General features: G+C 41.4%; 2 protein-coding genes across 4 annotated transcripts in view; one reads left to right on the forward strand and one right to left on the reverse strand.

The window, feature by feature from the left end:
* The window catches only part of LOC138948415 (protein odr-4 homolog), a 39,939-nt gene extending 30,759 nt beyond the window's left edge, over positions 1-9,180 (forward strand). Inside the window, exons 10-12 of the mRNA XM_070319949.1 lie at positions 52-240; positions 612-710; positions 3,578-9,180. Of these exons, the coding sequence (XP_070176050.1) occupies positions 52-240; positions 612-710; positions 3,578-3,648 (359 nt within the window). The 3' untranslated portion in view covers positions 3,649-9,180. The remainder of the gene's footprint in view (positions 1-51; positions 241-611; positions 711-3,577) is intronic.
* Positions 9,181-9,931: 751 nt separating this feature from the next.
* LOC138948416 (uncharacterized) lies at positions 9,932-17,239 on the reverse strand. Of its 3 annotated transcripts, none has more exons than XM_070319952.1 (6): positions 17,031-17,239; positions 15,929-16,257; positions 14,998-15,110; positions 14,090-14,205; positions 12,696-13,139; positions 9,932-12,351 (listed from the first exon to the last, which is right to left on the reverse strand). In XM_070319952.1, exons 2-6 carry the CDS (start codon positions 16,178-16,180, stop codon positions 12,239-12,241), a joined length of 1,038 nt encoding a protein of 345 aa, XP_070176053.1. In that variant the 5' UTR covers positions 16,181-16,257; positions 17,031-17,239; the 3' UTR covers positions 9,932-12,238. The 3 variants fall into 3 exon arrangements, with proteins under 3 accessions (XP_070176053.1, XP_070176051.1, XP_070176052.1); XM_070319950.1 differs by having other exon boundaries at positions 15,929-16,286; XM_070319951.1 differs by having other exon boundaries at positions 15,929-16,286; positions 17,022-17,239.
* Between the last annotated feature and the right edge of the window lie 34 nt (positions 17,240-17,273).

Genomic DNA, 17,273 nt, shown 5'->3' on the forward strand with positions numbered 1-17,273 from the left:
TATCCAAAGTTCGTCTATTTATCAACCTTGACACTTGAGTTTCCTTTGCAGTGCTAGATAGTCGTCAGCTGTTTGACACCCCGGTGCGAGTGTTCACGGCTCCCACGGAGAGCGGAGCGCAGATCTGCGACTACATGTTCCAGGATGAGAAGGTGGAGGAGGTGACCGAGAGAATCCAAGAGTTGCTGGACCTGAAAGTAGATCCAGAGTCCTTGGAAATGAACTGCGAACACCCTGCAAGTCAGTTGATGTTTTTGGTTTCTGTTTCATTTTTACACTGATGTTTTTCGAAATGTAACTGAAAGTTAGTATTGTTCAGTCCTGAAAAAGGCGAGGTTTTCATCACTGGACTTCAAAAGTAAACAAAGAAAGATGTTGCATAGGAAGAAAACTGCAAGAGGTAGAGACTTGATTGTTCCATTCAATACTCATTATTGGTCCTGTATAACACTCTGTCTCTCACTAATGTTGAGTGCTTTCTCTCCTTTGCTATTTTATCAAGTGTTTCAAAATTGAAATGTTAGATTGCTCAACCTTTTATGACGGCTTCTCACTCTGAGCACAGCCTGAGTAGCACACAGGATGTTGATATAAATGTATCCATGTTTCAGGGGAGAATGACTGGGTGACGGCCTCTCACTCTGACCACAGCCTGAATAGCTCACAAGACGGATCAAAACCTGAGAAACCAAAGTTGCCCGTCTATATTGGTGAGTTTTGCCTTTTGCATGTGTGTTGTCTCAGGACTGTAAGATGTTTGGGTTGGATGTGTGTTGTATCAGGACTGGAAGATGTTTGGGTTGGATGTGTGTTGTCTCAGGACTGTAAGATGTTTGGGTTGGATGTGTGTTGTCTCAGGACTGTAAGATGTTTGGGTTGGATGTGTGTTGTCTCAGGACTGTAAGATGTTTGGGTTGGATGTGTGTTGTATCAGGACTGTAAGATGTTTGGCTTGGATGTGTGTTGTCTCAGGACTGTAAGATGTTTGGGTTGGATGTGTGTTGTCTCAGGACTGTAAGATGTTTGGCTTGGATGTGTGTTGTATCAGGACTGTAAGATGTTTGGGTTGGATGTGTGTTGTCTCAGGACTGTAAGATGTTTGGGTTGGATGTGTGTTGTCTCAGGACTGTAAGATGTTTGGGTTGGATGTGTGTTGTATCAGGACTGTAAGATGTTTGGGTTGGATGTGTGTTGTATCAGGACTGTAAGATGTTTGGGTTGGATGTGTGTTGTATCAGGACAGTAAGATGTTTGGGTTGGATGTGTGTTGTCTCAGGACTGTAAGATGTTTGGGTTGGATGTGTGTTGTATCAGGACAGTAAGATGTTTGGGTTGGATGTGTGTTGTATCAGGACAGTAAGATGTTTGGGTTGGATGTGTGTTGTCTCAGGACTGTAAGATGTTTGGGTTGGATGTGTGTTGTATCAGGACTGTAAGATGTTTGGGTTGGATGTGTGTTGTATCAGGACTGTAAGATGTTTGGGTTGGATGTGTGTTGTCTCAGGACTGTAAGATGTTTGGGTTGGATGTGTGTTGTCTCAGGACTGTAAGATGTTTGGCTTGGATGTGTGTTGTATCAGGACTGTAAGATGTTTGGGTTGGATGTGTGTTGTATCAGGACTGTAAGATGTTTGGCTTGGATGTGTGTTGTATCAGGACTGTAAGATGTTTGGGTTGGATGTGTGTTGTCTCAGGACTGTAAGATGTTTGGGTTGGATGTGTGTTGTCTCAGGACTGTAAGATGTTTGGGTTGGATGTGTGTTGTATCAGGACTGTAAGATGTTTGGGTTGGATGTGTGTTGTATCAGGACTGTAAGATGTTTGGGTTGGATGTGTGTTGTCTCAGGACAGTAAGATGTTTGGGTTGGATGTGTGTTGTATCAGGACTGGAAGATGTTTGGCTTGGATGTGTGTTGTATCAGGACTGTAAGATGTTTGGCTTGGATGTGTGTTGTCTCAGGACTGGAAGATGTTTGGGTTGGATGTGTGTTGTATCAGGACAGTAAGATGTTTGGGTTGGATGTGTGTTGTATCAGGACAGTAAGATGTTTGGCTTGGATGTGTGTTGTATCAGGACTGTAAGATGTTTGGGTTGGATGTGTGTTGTCTCAGGACTGTAAGATGTTTGGGTTGGATGTGTGTTGTATCAGGACTGTAAGATGTTTGGGTTGGATGTGTGTTGTATCAGGACTGTAAGATGTTTGGGTTGGATGTGTGTTGTATCAGGACTGTAAGATGTTTGGCTTGGATGTGTGTTGTATCAGGACTGTAAGATGTTTGGGTTGGATGTGTGTTGTCTCAGGACTGTAAGATGTTTGGGTTGGATGTGTGTTGTCTCAGGACTGTAAGATGTTTGGCTTGGATGTGTGTTGTATCAGGACTGTAAGATGTTTGGCTTGGATGTGTGTTGTATCAGGACTGTAAGATGTTTGGGTTGGATGTGTGTTGTATCAGGACTGTAAGATGTTTGGGTTGGATGTGTGTTGTCTCAGGACTGTAAGATGTTTGGGTTGGATGTGTGTTGTCTCAGGACTGGAAGATGTTTGGGTTGGATGTGTGTTGTATCAGGACTGTAAGATGTTTGGGTTGGATGTGTGTTGTATCAGGACTGTAAGATGTTTGGGTTGGATGTGTGTTGTCTCAGGACTGTAAGATGTTTGGCTTGGATGTGTGTTGTCTCAGGACTGGAAGATGTTTGGGTTGGATGTGTGTTGTATCAGGACTGTAAGATGTTTGGGTTGGATGTGTGTTGTCTCAGGACTGGAAGATGTTTGGGTTGGATGTGTGTTGTATCAGGACTGTAAGATGTTTGGGTTGGATGTGTGTTGTCTCAGGACTGGAAGATGTTTGGGTTGGATGTGTGTTGTCTCAGGACTGTAAGATGTTTGGGTTGGATGTGTGTTGTCTCAGGACTGTAAGATGTTTGGGTTGGATGTGTGTTGTCTCAGGACTGTAAGATGTTTGGGTTGGATGTGTGTTGTATCAGGACTGGAAGATGTTTGGCTTGGATGTGTGTTGTCTCAGGACTGTAAGATGTTTGGGTTGGATGTGTGTTGTCTCAGGACTGTAAGATGTTTGGCTTGGATGTGTGTAGGGGTGTGGGTTTGTGTGTGTTTGTGTCAAAATGTGTGTATGCACATACGTTTGAATGTGTGTGTGTGTAGGGATGTGTTTGTGTGTGGGGGTATGTTTGTGTGTGTGTGTGTGGGGGGGGTATGTTTGTGTGTGTGTGTGGGGGGGTATGTTTGTGTGTGTGTAGGTTGTATGAACGTGAGTGTGTGTCTTCATACATGTGTTGCTCCAGCAACAGTATTAGGTGTTTTAATCTATCTTCTTTATTTTTAATCATTAAACAAAAATAGAATAAGCCAAAGTATTTACCACAGATAAGAGAACAAAAATATTGTCTCCAGAATAATCTTGACAGGCAAGTAATCTTATTCTATAGAATCAGTAGCACAGCGATGTCTGTTTATTTTTGCTATACAAAAAAATATGTTTGTCTGTTTGTTTTTGCTTCAAAAAAATGTTTTGGTTAGGGTACATTGTCTAAGAAACTCAATGTGTTTGATTGCAGGTTTGGCCGTGAGTGCAGTCGTAGCAGTAGGAGCGGCCACCATGTCCTATATATACTCTGACAGTATTTAGTGGAAATAAATAAAAATAGTTAAGTCAGTATTTTTCAAGTCCATTTTCAACACACAACAAAATCCTGAGTGGTACAGGCGGATTATTCATGTTTATTGTTCAGAACTTGATAAGGATGCATGAAAAGGGGGTGAATAGACCAGATGTGTGCTGTGTGTGATCAATGCATGGACAATGCAGGCAAAAAGTGAGGGTTTGATGTATTTACTTGACCTGTGTCTGATCAATGCATGGAGAATGCAGGCAAAAAGTGAGGGTTTGATGTATTTACTTGACCTGTGTCTGATCAATGCATGGACAATGCAGGCAAAAACTGAGGGTTTGATGTATTTACTTGCCCTGTGTGTGATCAATGCATGGACAATGCAGGCAAAAAGTGAGGGTTTGATGTATTTACTTGACCTGTGTCTGATCAATGCATGGACAATACAGGCAAAAAGTGAGGGTTTGATGTATTTACTTGCCCTGTGTGTGATCAATGCATGGAGAATGCAGGCAAAAAGTGAGGGTTTGATGTATTTACTTGCCCTGTGTCTGATCAATGCATGGAGAATGCAGGCAAAAAGTGAGGGTTTGATGTATTTACTTGACCTGTGTCTGATCAATGCATGGACAATGCAGGCAAAAAGTGAGGGTTTGATGTATTTACTTGACCTGTGTGTGATCAATGCATGGACAATGCAGGCAAAAAGTGAGGGTTTGATGTATTTACTTGACCTGTGTCTGATCAATGCATGGACAATGCAGGCAAAAAGTGAGGGTTTGATGTATTTACTTGCCCTGTGTGTGATCAATGCATGGACAATGCAGGCAAAAAGTGAGGGTTTGATGTATTTACTTGACCTGTGTCTGATCAATGCATGGACAATACAGGCAAAAAGTGAGGGTTTGATGTATTTACTTGACCTGTGTCTGATCAATGCATGGACAATGCAGGCAAAAAGTGAGGGTTTGATGTATTTACTTGACCTGTGTCTGATCAATGCATGGAGAATGCAGGCAAAAACTGAGGGTTTGATGTATTTACTTGACCTGTGTCTGATCAATGCATGGAGAATGCAGGCAAAAAGTGAGGGTTTGATGTATTTACTTGACCTGTGTCTGATCAATGCATGGACAATGCAGGCAAAAAGTGAGGGTTTGATGTATTTACTTGACCTGTGTCTGATCAATGCATGGACAATACAGGCAAAAAGTGAGGGGTTGATGTATTTACTTGCCCTGTGTGTGATCAATGCATGGAGAATGCAGGCAAAAAGTGAGGGTTTGATGTATTTACTTGCCCTGTGTGTGATCAATGCATGGACAATGCAGGCAAAAAGTGAGGGTTTGATGTATTTACTTGCCCTGTGTGTGATCAATGCATGGAGAATGCAGGCAAAAACTGAGGGTTTGATGTATTTACTTGACCTGTGTCTGATCAATGCATGGAGAATGCAGGCAAAAAGTGAGGGTTTGATGTATTTACTTGACCTGTGTCTGATCAATGCATGGACAATGCAGGCAAAAACTGAGGGTTTGATGTATTTACTTGACCTGTGTCTGATCAATGCATGGACAATGCAGGCAAAAAGTGAGGGGTTGATGTATTTACTTGCCCTGTGTGTGCCTCAAAAGAACAGTCGAGGGGATTGGGATGGTTGTTTGGAACAGCGGGTGCTTGCTAGAGAAATAGGCAGAGGGAGAGATGCTATTTCAATTTGCAAAAAAACTTATGTCAGGAGCATAACAGCTAGTGATAGGCCTATATAAAGACGCCTGGTTTTTTTTCCCTCAATGTTTCTGAGGAAAAGCAACTCTTCCACAGCACAAACCCGACAGAGTTATTTCTGGAAATCGTCTATTGTTAAAACCATTCTTCCTGCATGCATGTTTCTTATGGTGTTGGATCTCAGTGTGTAAATCTTGATTGATATGATTACAGTGCATTCCACAGCTCCCGTCTACACACGCCCTTCAAACAACTTATATCAATACAGTGGTACCTGCCATGAAAGGACACCCTTGGGAATCCCCCGCGGGTTAGGGGGATCGAAGAATTTACCCGATGCTCCCCAGCATGTCGTAAGAGGCGACTAACGGATTCTGTTTTTCCTTTTACCCTTGTTAAGTGTTTCTTGTATAGAATATAGTCAATGTTTGTAAAGATTTTAGTCAAGCAGTATGTAAGAAATGTTAAGTCCTTTGTACTGGAAACTTGCATTCTCCCAGTAAGGTCATATATTGTACTACGTTGCAAGCCCCTGGAGCAATTTTTTGATTAGTGCTTTTGTGAACAAGAAAATTAACAAGTGGCTCTATCCCATCTCCCCCCCTTTCCCCGTCGCGATATAACCTCGAACGGTTGAAAACGATGTTAAACACCAAATAAAGAAAGAAACACCCTTGGGACCAGCCAACATTGCAGGTGTCCTTTCATGACAGGTATATTTTGGTAGAGATGATATAAAAGGGACAAGAGAAGGTGTCCTTTTAAGAGAGGTGTCCTCTCCTGGGAGGGTCCACACATCGCAGGTACTGCTGTACTAATCTTGTACAGTACTTATTTTTCATCAAAGAGATTGCACAACAATTTTCTTTCTTCGAGATCAGTGCAGGGGAAGCAACTCTCTGTGAGGTCTTTTTTTAAGTTTGAGTACTGAATTATGCTGTCATTTCTGTGCCTTGAAAGAAAGCAGAAATTCAACATCAATCAGAAGAAAATTGGAATGTTCAATTTGTGACACTTCTGTTAATGGAACGGGCAGTGAAAAGGAGTCGACCAGAAAAGTGGGGTCTGTTTCCCTCAAGTGAGCAAGTATTGATATTTGGGAAAAGGAAGCTGCCTATCAGTACTGCGCTACCCATATTCTTATCTTTTGTCTGCATGTGTGTCACTCAAAGAGATAGAACTTAGTATTAAACGGTAAATGGGAGTCGACATTTAAGCCTGGTAAATGGGAGTCGCCATTTAAGCCTGGTAAATGGGAGTCGACATTTTTTTAAGCCTGGTAAATGGGAGTCGACATTTAAGCCTGGTAAATGGGAGTCGAGATTTAAGCCTGGTAAATGGGAGTCGACATTTAAGCCTGGTGAATGGGAGTCGACATTTAAGCCTGGTAAATGGGAGTCGACATTTAAGCCTGGTAAATGGGAGTCGACATTTAAGCCTGGTAAATGGGAGTCGACATTTAAGCCTGGTAAATGGGAGTCGACATTTAAGCCTGGTAAATGGGAGTCGACATTTAAGCCTGGTAAATGGGAGTCGACATTTAAGCCTGGTAAATGGGAGTCGACATTTAAGCCTGGTAAATGGGAGTCGACATTTAAGCCTGGTAAATGGGAGTCGACATTTAAGCCTGGTACAGCTGCGGCCACTTGGTGGTGCATCATTGACATTGAGAGAAGAAAGTCTGTCGGGAGACATTTTTAGGTAAGATTAGCATAGCATGCAGTGAGAGTTGGGGACCAACTTCATAAACCACAGCTGTTCTTAACTCAACAAAGGAGGAGAAAAGGTGCCTTTTGTCTCTTTAGATTTGTACCTTTTCAGTAGACGGGCGCAGTGGCGTGGTGGTAAGACGTTGGCCTCCTAATCGGGAGGTCGTGAGTTCGAATCCCGGTCGCTGCCGCCTGGTGGGTTAAGAGTGGAGATTTTACCGATCTCCCAGGTCCCCTTCGTGTGTACATGCAAGCACAAGACCAAGTGCGCACAGAAAAGATCCTGTAATCAATGTCAGAGTTCGGTGGATTATAGAAACACGAAAATACCCAGCATGCCTCCCCCGAAATCAGCGTATGCTGCCTGAATGGCGGGGTAAAAACGGTCATACACGTAAAAATCCACTCGTGCTAAAAACATGAATGAACAAAGAAGAAGTACCGTTCCAGTACACTACCGTAGACTCCCTTCACACCCCCCGCGGGGCCATATTGGTTGGGACGAGAAAGAATTTACCCGATGCTAACCAGCATGTCGTAAGAGGCGACTAACAGGTTCTGTTTCTCCTTTTACCCTTGTTAAGTGTTTCTTGTATAGAATATAGTCAATGTTTGTAAAGATTTTAGTCAAGCAGTATGTAAGAAATGTTACGTCCTTTGTACTGGAAACTTGCATTCTCCCAGTAAGGTCATATATTGTACTACGTTGCAAGCCCCTGGAGCAATTTTTTGATTAGTGCTTTTGTGAACAAGAAACAATTAACAAGTGGCTCTATCCCATCTCCCCCCTTCCCCCGTCGCGATATAACCTTGAATGGTTGAAAACGACGTTAAACACTAAATGAAGAAAGAAAGAAAGACTCCCTTCACATCAAAGAAGGTGCCCAACAGTGCCTGCTTCTTATGCAAGTCTTTTGTATCCTCTCTAGTCTCAACCAGCTTTATAACATGGTTTGCACATGAACTGTCTTTTCTAAAGCCAGCTTAATTGGTATTTAGGAATAATATTATGTTTGTCAAGAAACCAAGCAATGTTGGGCACCTAGATTATTATGTTGGCTTATTTTGTTTGTAGTTTTGTTCCAGGAGAGAAATATATTTTGACTGGTTTTAGTATGTGTGTGTTGCTAATACTCAACCATCTAACACTACATTGTAAGATATTTCACTGAATGTGATCTACCTTCAAATCTGTTGTTAATACAGAACATTTCATGTGATGGAAGGATTTCAAAAGAGAAGTGCTGTGGATAGCATACTTGTCGTTGAATTGTTGATGCATGATGTGAATGATGACACAAGTATTCATTGTGGTGATTGTAAATTACTGGCAATTAAAATGTGAGGCAGAATTTGGAACAGTTGCTCCTGTTTATGAAGAACACCCAAGGAACTGACAGACGGTCGTAATGGAAAGGAAACATTATACATACAATGATACAAGTACTGTGTATAAAAGAAAGTAGAGAGAAATAAAAAGAAGAAAAAAAAGCTTGTCGGGGATCCTTCGTGATGGTCGTAATGGGCATATGGAGATGTGCTTGCCAGGGGCTTTTCAGTACAGCCACCTATTGGACCCTGGGCTGGTTGTTATGGACAGGTTCTACTGTACTGTGGCACAATGTAGTTGTGTTACTTGTTTGTTTGCTTAACGCCCAGCCGACCACGAAGGGCCATATCAGGGCGGTGCTGCTTTGACATATAACGTGCGCCACACACATTAAGACAGAAGTCGCAGCACAGGCTTCATGTCTCACCCAGTCACATTATTCTGACACCGGACCAACCAGTCCTAGCACTAACCCCATAATGTCAGACGCCAGGTGGAGCAGCCACTAGATTGCCAATTTTAAAGTCTTAGGTATGACCCGGCCGGGGTTCGAACCCACGACCTCCCGATCACGGGGCGGACGCCTTACCACTAGGCCAACCGTGCCGGTTTGGCACAATATAGTTGTGTTACTAAAGTGGTAGAGACAATGAATGCACATCATGTAGCAAGTGTGTGTGTGTGTGTGTGTGCTTGAGATACTTTCGAACCCACCTTTTTTACGACCTCCAAAATCTGAGAAAATCATGTTTAAAAAAGTGGGGGGGGGGGGGGGGGGGGGAGGACCAAAAATGGAGGTAAATTTACAGTGGTTATAAACTGCATATCTGAGAAAGCAAGGCCTTAAAAGAAGTGGGGTGGGGTCTTAAATGGGATTTACACACCGGCACGGTTGGCCTAGTGGTAAGGCGTCCACCCCGTGATCAGGTCGTGGGTTCGAACCCCAGCTGGGTCATACCTAAGACTTTAAAATTGGCAATCTAGTGGCTGCTCCGCCTGGCGTCTGGCATTATGGGGTTAGTGCTAGGACTGGTTGGTCCGGTGTCAGAATAATGTGACTGGGTGAGACATGAAGCCTGTGCTGCGACATCTGTCTTGTGTGCTGCGCACGTTATATGTCAAAGCAGCACCGCCCTGATATGGCCCTTTGTGGTCGGCTGGGCGTTAAGCAAACAAACAAAATGGGATTTACAGTCTATAATTAATGTCCTTCCATGACTGTGCCATTTACATGTTGTCATCTGAGAGTGTCAAGACATCTTGAAAAAGTTGGCGTTGATGAGTTTGTTGTTTGGGATTGTTGGTTAAGCCGTATGTGATGGAAACACTATTTATTCGACCAAATGAAAATGCAAGCATAAATAAAAACAAAGTATGGCGTGCTGTCAAAAGAGAGTTTGTGATGTTGTTTGCATGGATGTTGGATGTCAGATAAAAAAAACAGGCTGGCAAATCTTCTCAGATTTGCAATTTCAGAGCAAAGTGGCAGAAAAAAAATGTACCTGAGAAAAAAAATGTCCTCGAAGAAATAATTTAGGAGCAATCTTTCCAAGTTAAGTTTGACATTCACTTTGGTGTGTTCTACTTCAAGCTGCTAGAAGGGGCTTAATTTTGTTTACAGCCGAGGATGTACTTTGCCCCTCAGGGCCACGTGGCTCCTACAACCTGGCCACTTTTCAAAAAAGATGTTTCCTCTGCCATTCTCCAGCCTGTAAATGTGGAACTTACTTTTTTATAAATCCATGTAGTATATATATTCATTATTGTAAATACAATATTAACAAAGAATTTTTTTTAACATGTTATATTGCATAGTTAACATATATCACCATTTCCACATCTCTTGAGAAAATGCATCAAAACCGAAATATTTACATAATAATTACCAAGAAACACCCTCCTGTGTATTGAGGACATACAAACAAACAGGCAAAGAAGTAAATAATGGAATTTGCAATTTACAGGGACTGTCACAGGAAAACAGCACCGCTGGAAGAACTAAAGCCATTTGGACTAATACGTACTGAATATGTACCTCGGTGAAATCATAAATCCAAAAAGAAATCCTATCACTCCAAATACAACAACAAGCAAGTCAAACAAATATTTGAGACATAGGTAGTGAGCTGTATATAAATCAAATCTAATTTGACATAAAATGATGCACAACAGTACATGTATGACAATTATTTATATCTGATGATTTGTTTTGTCTTCTTGTATAGTAATAATTTTCTGATTAAATCACATGTACAAAATATTGTATCAGTTCAGATTCACAACCTGTTTACTAGAGTTTGTTACAATATCACAATGTACATTTATGTTTTACAACTTTTTTTCTCACAATTTGCAATGTCATGAAATTCTGAAAAAATACACAACACACTTGAATACATGTTCACACATAGACAAACGTTCTACAGAATAATAATGTACCCCACTTTTAATATGTGATAAAACAATATTGTAATTCAATCAAGTTGGCGTTTTAATGCAACAGATCCTGTGATTGGTCAAAATGCCCCAACTCATTAAAAGTCATTAATTGTCGTTGTCAACTCGCTAAAAAAGCCATTGGGTACCTGCTGGTGAGGCGCATTGATACAACCTCAACTAGTCTCAGTTAGCTTTGGGAGTCGTTTTACAAGTAGGAAATATGAAGGCCAACGAAATACCGAGACCATAAGGTATGCGAAGGGATGACGCCGAATACCTGACGTAAGTTGATGCATGAATTCTTCCGGACTACGTCAGTCAATTCCAAAGATCGCTTTTGTGATGAAAAGAATTTGTTTTAGAGTTTAAATTGCTGTCCAGAAACCCGTCAAAAAAGAAGGGAAAATGTATGTGAAAGAAGAAAAAAAGGGAGCAGAGTGATACGATAGGAATACAGAGACATATTTCTTGGGACTTGACCCTTGCAGGTAGGTGGACTGAAAGTAGTGTGTGAACAGAACAGAACCAATTCTGTCTGTTTACAACCGCATGAAAGCAGGAAAGAGATCGTCGTCAGATTGAATTACAATAACATTAACATGCTTCCATTTGAAACTTCGAGGTCTTTATCGTGGATTGACGCCCTCCCAAAGCCGCGTCAATCCACGATGACGACCTCAAAGTTTCAAATGGAAGCATGTTAATGTGTAAATAACTCATTATAATTTTCACTCGGTGAACTGTCTCTGTCATCTAGCACTCATAAATGTCTCCCATCACTGCAGTTAGAATGTTCATTCCATGTTTAGCCCAAAGCTTATACAGTCAAACCTGTCGAGAATGACCACCAAAGGGATCGATCAGAAGTGGCTGTTATGGCTATCAGAGGTGGTTGCTATGGAAATGTGAATTTCATAGAAAAAACCTTGACATGAATCCTGTCAGTTGGTCATTAAGGGCAGGTGGTCATTATGAAGAGGGGTCGCCAGGACAGGTGGTCATTATGAAGAGGGGTCGCCAGGACAGGTGGTCATTATGAAGAGGGGTCGCCAAGACAGGTCAGACTGTAGCCCTTTTTGAAGCTATGATCCAAAAAGGATTTAATAAAAAATATAGGTCTTTCACTATGCCTTTATCAAAAATGTCATGGTTCAATCATACATGACATGTAACAATGATAATAAACAAAAGGAATAAATATCAACATATACTGCTGCAAATGTCCACACTAAACAGATTGCACACACAGCTTTTCAAAGTTGAGAATTTTCTGGTGTGCGAGGTCATATGTTACGTGTCAGCGGAAAAAAACCCACCTGCACAGTCAATGATTTGAAATTCTTTTTTTGTTTTTAAAGGGACACTCACAAACACAACAAAATAACAACTGCCAGAGGTAGATTATCTGTTGTTGGAAGACAGGGATGCAAAGGCTATGTTGATTGCTTTGTGCAGCTGTGCTCTGTCATGCAGAAGTTTCTGTACCCTTGTTTCACCCATGTCAAGTATCATTCCTGTAACAAAAACTTGTCAGATTTTGAGAGCAACCAAAATTCAGCGAAAGAAAAAGTGTAAGGAAGCAGTCTTCAGATGCAATACATTCATCTGCACATACAGACAGAAACACACACATGCACGAACACCCACTCACACACAGGTGAAAACGCAGCAAATAATTAAGCAAACAATACACAATCTGTATCTTTTCATTTAGAGTGTTAGCTGTCATAGCTATCTATTTGTAGGTTTATTTTACTAACACATTCAAACATTTCTCCACACGAACGCAGTCCAATGCTAGTTCACCATTACAGTCACGTTCTTCCGCATATAAAAATAAGCAAGTTCATACATTTACCTGTTAGCTTAGCAGCTAAATCTGGATACAATTTTTCCACTTCTGAATAAACCCTTTCACCCATCTCCTCTGCGCTGGTGTCGATGTTGACAATATGTGAACACATTTGCTTAACTTCGTCTGCCATACTTTCCCTTCCATGACTTTCTCTGCATTTTTGATCACCCTCAGCGGCCATACATTTTCTGTTACTCTGTTTCTTGTTTATTGCAGAACATGTACCATTTTCACTTAATCCGCATTTTTGAGGACCTCTTTCTTCAGCTGTGGAAAACTTCAGGTGCTGTTGGGGTACCATAGTTTCTCTTGTAAACGGTGAATTGTGAGGCGGTGAACTGCTTTGCTGGAAGTACACAGCTTCCGCGCGGTTGACTGCCTCTGTCAGTCTGGTCGGTGACTGTAGCAAGGCCTTTACTTCTGACCCACCCAGCTCCAATAGCATTCCTGAAGGAAAAAAGGAAAAGAAATATGAGCTGTAAAAATCACAAAAAATGGTCACCACAAAACTTGTGTGTAACAGTTATATTCATCAAAACTAAGGGTAAAATAAGGTATGCAGTGTTGTTCCCAGACTCAGAGGATGATAGTTAGGTTGGACCTGGACTGAAAAAAAGTATAGGTCCAAATGTCTTGGCTAAAAAAACAAATGTTCAGTCAGAACAGCTCCTACATGTCAAAACTTTCAGACAGTCGACCGGCCAGGGGTCAGAACATTGCATCCATTTAAAAAGTATGTGTCAATGACTGAAGACAGAGGCATGGGAGCAACACTGGGCTAATGTTGTGCTGTTCAAAGTCGCAACACTCAGGCTAATTCCTTTTCTTTCTCCACAGAAGAGCACCAATAACTATGCACAAATAGAATACAGACTCTCTAGACTCAAAACTACAACAACATCAAAAAGATTCGAATAACGCTCACGGCTCAGGTTGCAAGTTTCAAACCAAATCCCAAAATTAGCTTGATGATGAGGCACAAAACTCTTTCTCAGTGTCTGCTTTACGTGTGATGTTTCCGGTTCCCCTTTTTCCCCTGCTCAGCCTAAAAAATGTTTGTTTTTGACCCTTCAAAAGAAAAAAACCAAGAAAAATTGACAAAACTCGATTTGGCAGACGTACTTAACACAGAAAGTTACTCTTCTGTGACATCCCGGGGACACAGCTAGCATGAGTTACGGCCAATAAAAAGCCACATGCGCATGCAAAGAAAAAAAACTACTGACCTACCAAACCTGATTCTGTCAGCCTTGTCATCAGGAACAAATATTTTATTTTATTTTTGGCCTTATATGGCACCAATTCAAACAAACAAGTACTTTACACTTGACATCTCCATTACAGAATCATGCAGTGCTAGCGCCTGTATCTGAAGTGTGACTGTGACAGAGACTTACCTGTGATGTTGGTGCTGAGTTGTGGTTCCAGCTGAAACACATGCTCATAAAGCTGTTCTGCATCTTCAGGGTCTGTCTCTGATCTTCGCTGTGGCTTTGGTACGCTTTCTTCCTCACTGTTGGCAAGAAAAATAATACACTAGAAATTGTAAGGCAAGAAATGAAAATGTTACAAAATAAATGGTAACACAGCACATGACTGTTTACATAGAGATAGTTTTAGCGGTAGCAGTGATTGCTTTGAAACCAGTTTGTCGCGATTGGCGTGGGATTGAGTTCCGTGTGCAGTGATTGCTTTGAAACCAGTTTGTCGCGATTGGGGGGATTTAGTTCCGTGTGCAGTGAGGAATTTATTTCCCGTAGTCAATTTTGTGCAGAGGTTCCTCGGTGTCTGAATAACCCCGTGTGCATGCATGCATGCATGTGTGTGTGTGTGTGTGTGTGTGTGTGTGTGCAAGCATTGGACATGTACATGCACATACTTGGCTACATACATATGCATATGTCTGAATTCATTTGCCAAGTCTTACTTTAAAAGTTAGAAAAAAATCAGAGACAAACACGTTGTTAAATATTCAAGAGGTTCCATCAAGTGATATTTTGCTAAATGCTTCTTACCAAGGATACTTACTAATTCTTGTGTTTTTTGTTTGCTTGTCTGTTTTGTTAAAAAAAACAAAAAATAAAAAAAATTAAAAAAAACAAACAAGTGAAAAATGAACTCCTTATCCGATGCTTAGCTGAAAGGAAAATATGCTACCAGATGACAAAACAATGGTAAAGAAAACCTCAACCCCACCTGTAGAATAGCATAATCCGTATCACATACCATCACCATCATCACCACCACCAACAGCAACAACAAAAACCAATGGAAACATATGGATTCCTATAGGTCTGATACTTACTCTCTGGCAAGCAGAGACCAGTGCCTGATGTTACTGCAGACGACAGGGACGTGTTGCACAACTCGTTTCACACTCTGATGGAGCAGCTTCTCATCCTGTAGAAGTTTCAGTACCTGGGGGGAAAAAAAGACAGAAAATGGTTATCCTTACAACAGAGCAACCTGGAACACCCTTTCAGAGTGATATATAATTATATGTAAGTTGTAACCCATCATGTCATGCATCAAACATTTGTCTAGAATTTTACGTGGGATGTAATTGAGAGCAGCTGTAAACTTCAACACATACAAAGATTGACACACACACACAAACACAGAGACTGACACACACACACACACTGACACATACACACACACACAAACACAGAGATTACACACACACACACACACTGACGCACACACACACACTGACTCGCTGTCACACACACACACACACACATTGACACACACAGACACTGACACACACACACACACACACACACACACACACACAGAGAAACTCACAAACACAGAGACTGACACACACACACACACAAACACAGAGATTTCAAGACGAACACACACAAACACAGAGATTTCAAGACGCACACACATACTGACACACACACACAGACTCACAGTCACACACACACACACATTGACACACACAGACTCACAGTCACACACACACACACACATTGACACACACAGACACTGACACACACACAGAAACTCACAAACACAGACTGACACACACACATGCACACTGACACACACACACACACAAACACAGAGATTGACACATACACACACACTGACACACACACACAGACTCACAGTCACACACACACACACATTGACAGACACTGACACACACACACACACAGAAACTCACAAACACAGAGACTGACACACACACACACACACACAGAAACTCACACATACAACTATACCTGCTCTTCTCCAAGCTCCAGAAGAACCCCGGTGACTTTGGCCACATCAAGGTCGACATGATACGCCTCCTGCACCTCTTCGATCTTAGCGTATAGGTGTTCTCCCAGCGCCTCCAGCATCGTTGGAGGTAAGAGATCTTGCGTTGTCTGACAGCCGTGCGATGATGTTTCCAGTGATTTTGCTGTTTGGACAGACTTGGAGCGGGCAGCAGTGGGATTAACTGATGCTGTGTTATTCGACTGTTCCTCCATATAAGCTCCTGTGTAGCTGAGATGATCACATCATGCAGTCATGACTTTGATGTTTTAGGAACCAGGCTTGGTGAAGTCTCACCTAATTTGACGGGTGATACAATGTCTGCAGAAAAGAAAGCAGTTTAAGGTCAGGTACATTCTTCATGTTTTCTTTCCATAAAGAAGTGGAATTGAGGCCACAAAAAAAACAACCAGATCTTAAATTCTGGTTAAGCCACAAAAAAAGGGGTAAATGCTTTTGTCCACAAACCAGTATTTTTGTTTCTGCACCAAAAGATATTGCTTTGATGCTAAACATAGTTGAGTCACATATCACAGCCCTGTCAGTCAACTGATGATCATCATTTTAGTTGTATCAGAGTAGGTTTTTGAAATTGTAAGAGTTAGACTGATTAACACTGATTATGGGGCAATCTCCGATAACCTTTTTATTCAATATATTATATAGTCTACTGAACTTGAAATCTGACTCTGAAATCTTACATTGTCTACATAATTATCTAAATAAACAAATGAAAATTACAATTTTTATTTACATGGAGTGATAATATCATATGCTGGCAGTCTTTCATAATCATAGAATTTTGAAAATGAAGACATACTGTCACATAGTCTTATTTATGTTCCCCTTCCGTTAACAACTTCAGCACGCACACACGCACAGTCACACACACACACACACCGCCACACACACACACACACACACACACAATGACACATACACACACACAGTCGCACACATACACAGTCACACACCCACACACAGTCACACACACACAGTCACACACACATACACACACACACACACACACACACACACACACACACACACACACACCTTACTCACATGTGAAGCATCCCGTACGTGAAGGAAGCAACAAAATGTTTGGAGACTGCAAATTCTGCCAAAATTGTTCTTACACTGAGCTATTCGCAAAATATCTTATTCTCAGATATTCTATTTCCGGCAAATTGCTAACAGGCTTCCGTGTTAGAAATAGTTCTCTAAAAAATAATCTAACGAATTCAAAGTGTTACAAAGTAGTTCATAAGTTAGACAATTCATCAATTTATTTTTCAAGTATAGATA

The sequence above is a fragment of the Littorina saxatilis genome, linkage group LG15 (assembly GCF_037325665.1).
Source record: "Littorina saxatilis isolate snail1 linkage group LG15, US_GU_Lsax_2.0, whole genome shotgun sequence".
In the NCBI taxonomy this organism is placed as follows: Eukaryota; Metazoa; Mollusca; class Gastropoda; order Littorinimorpha; family Littorinidae; genus Littorina; species Littorina saxatilis.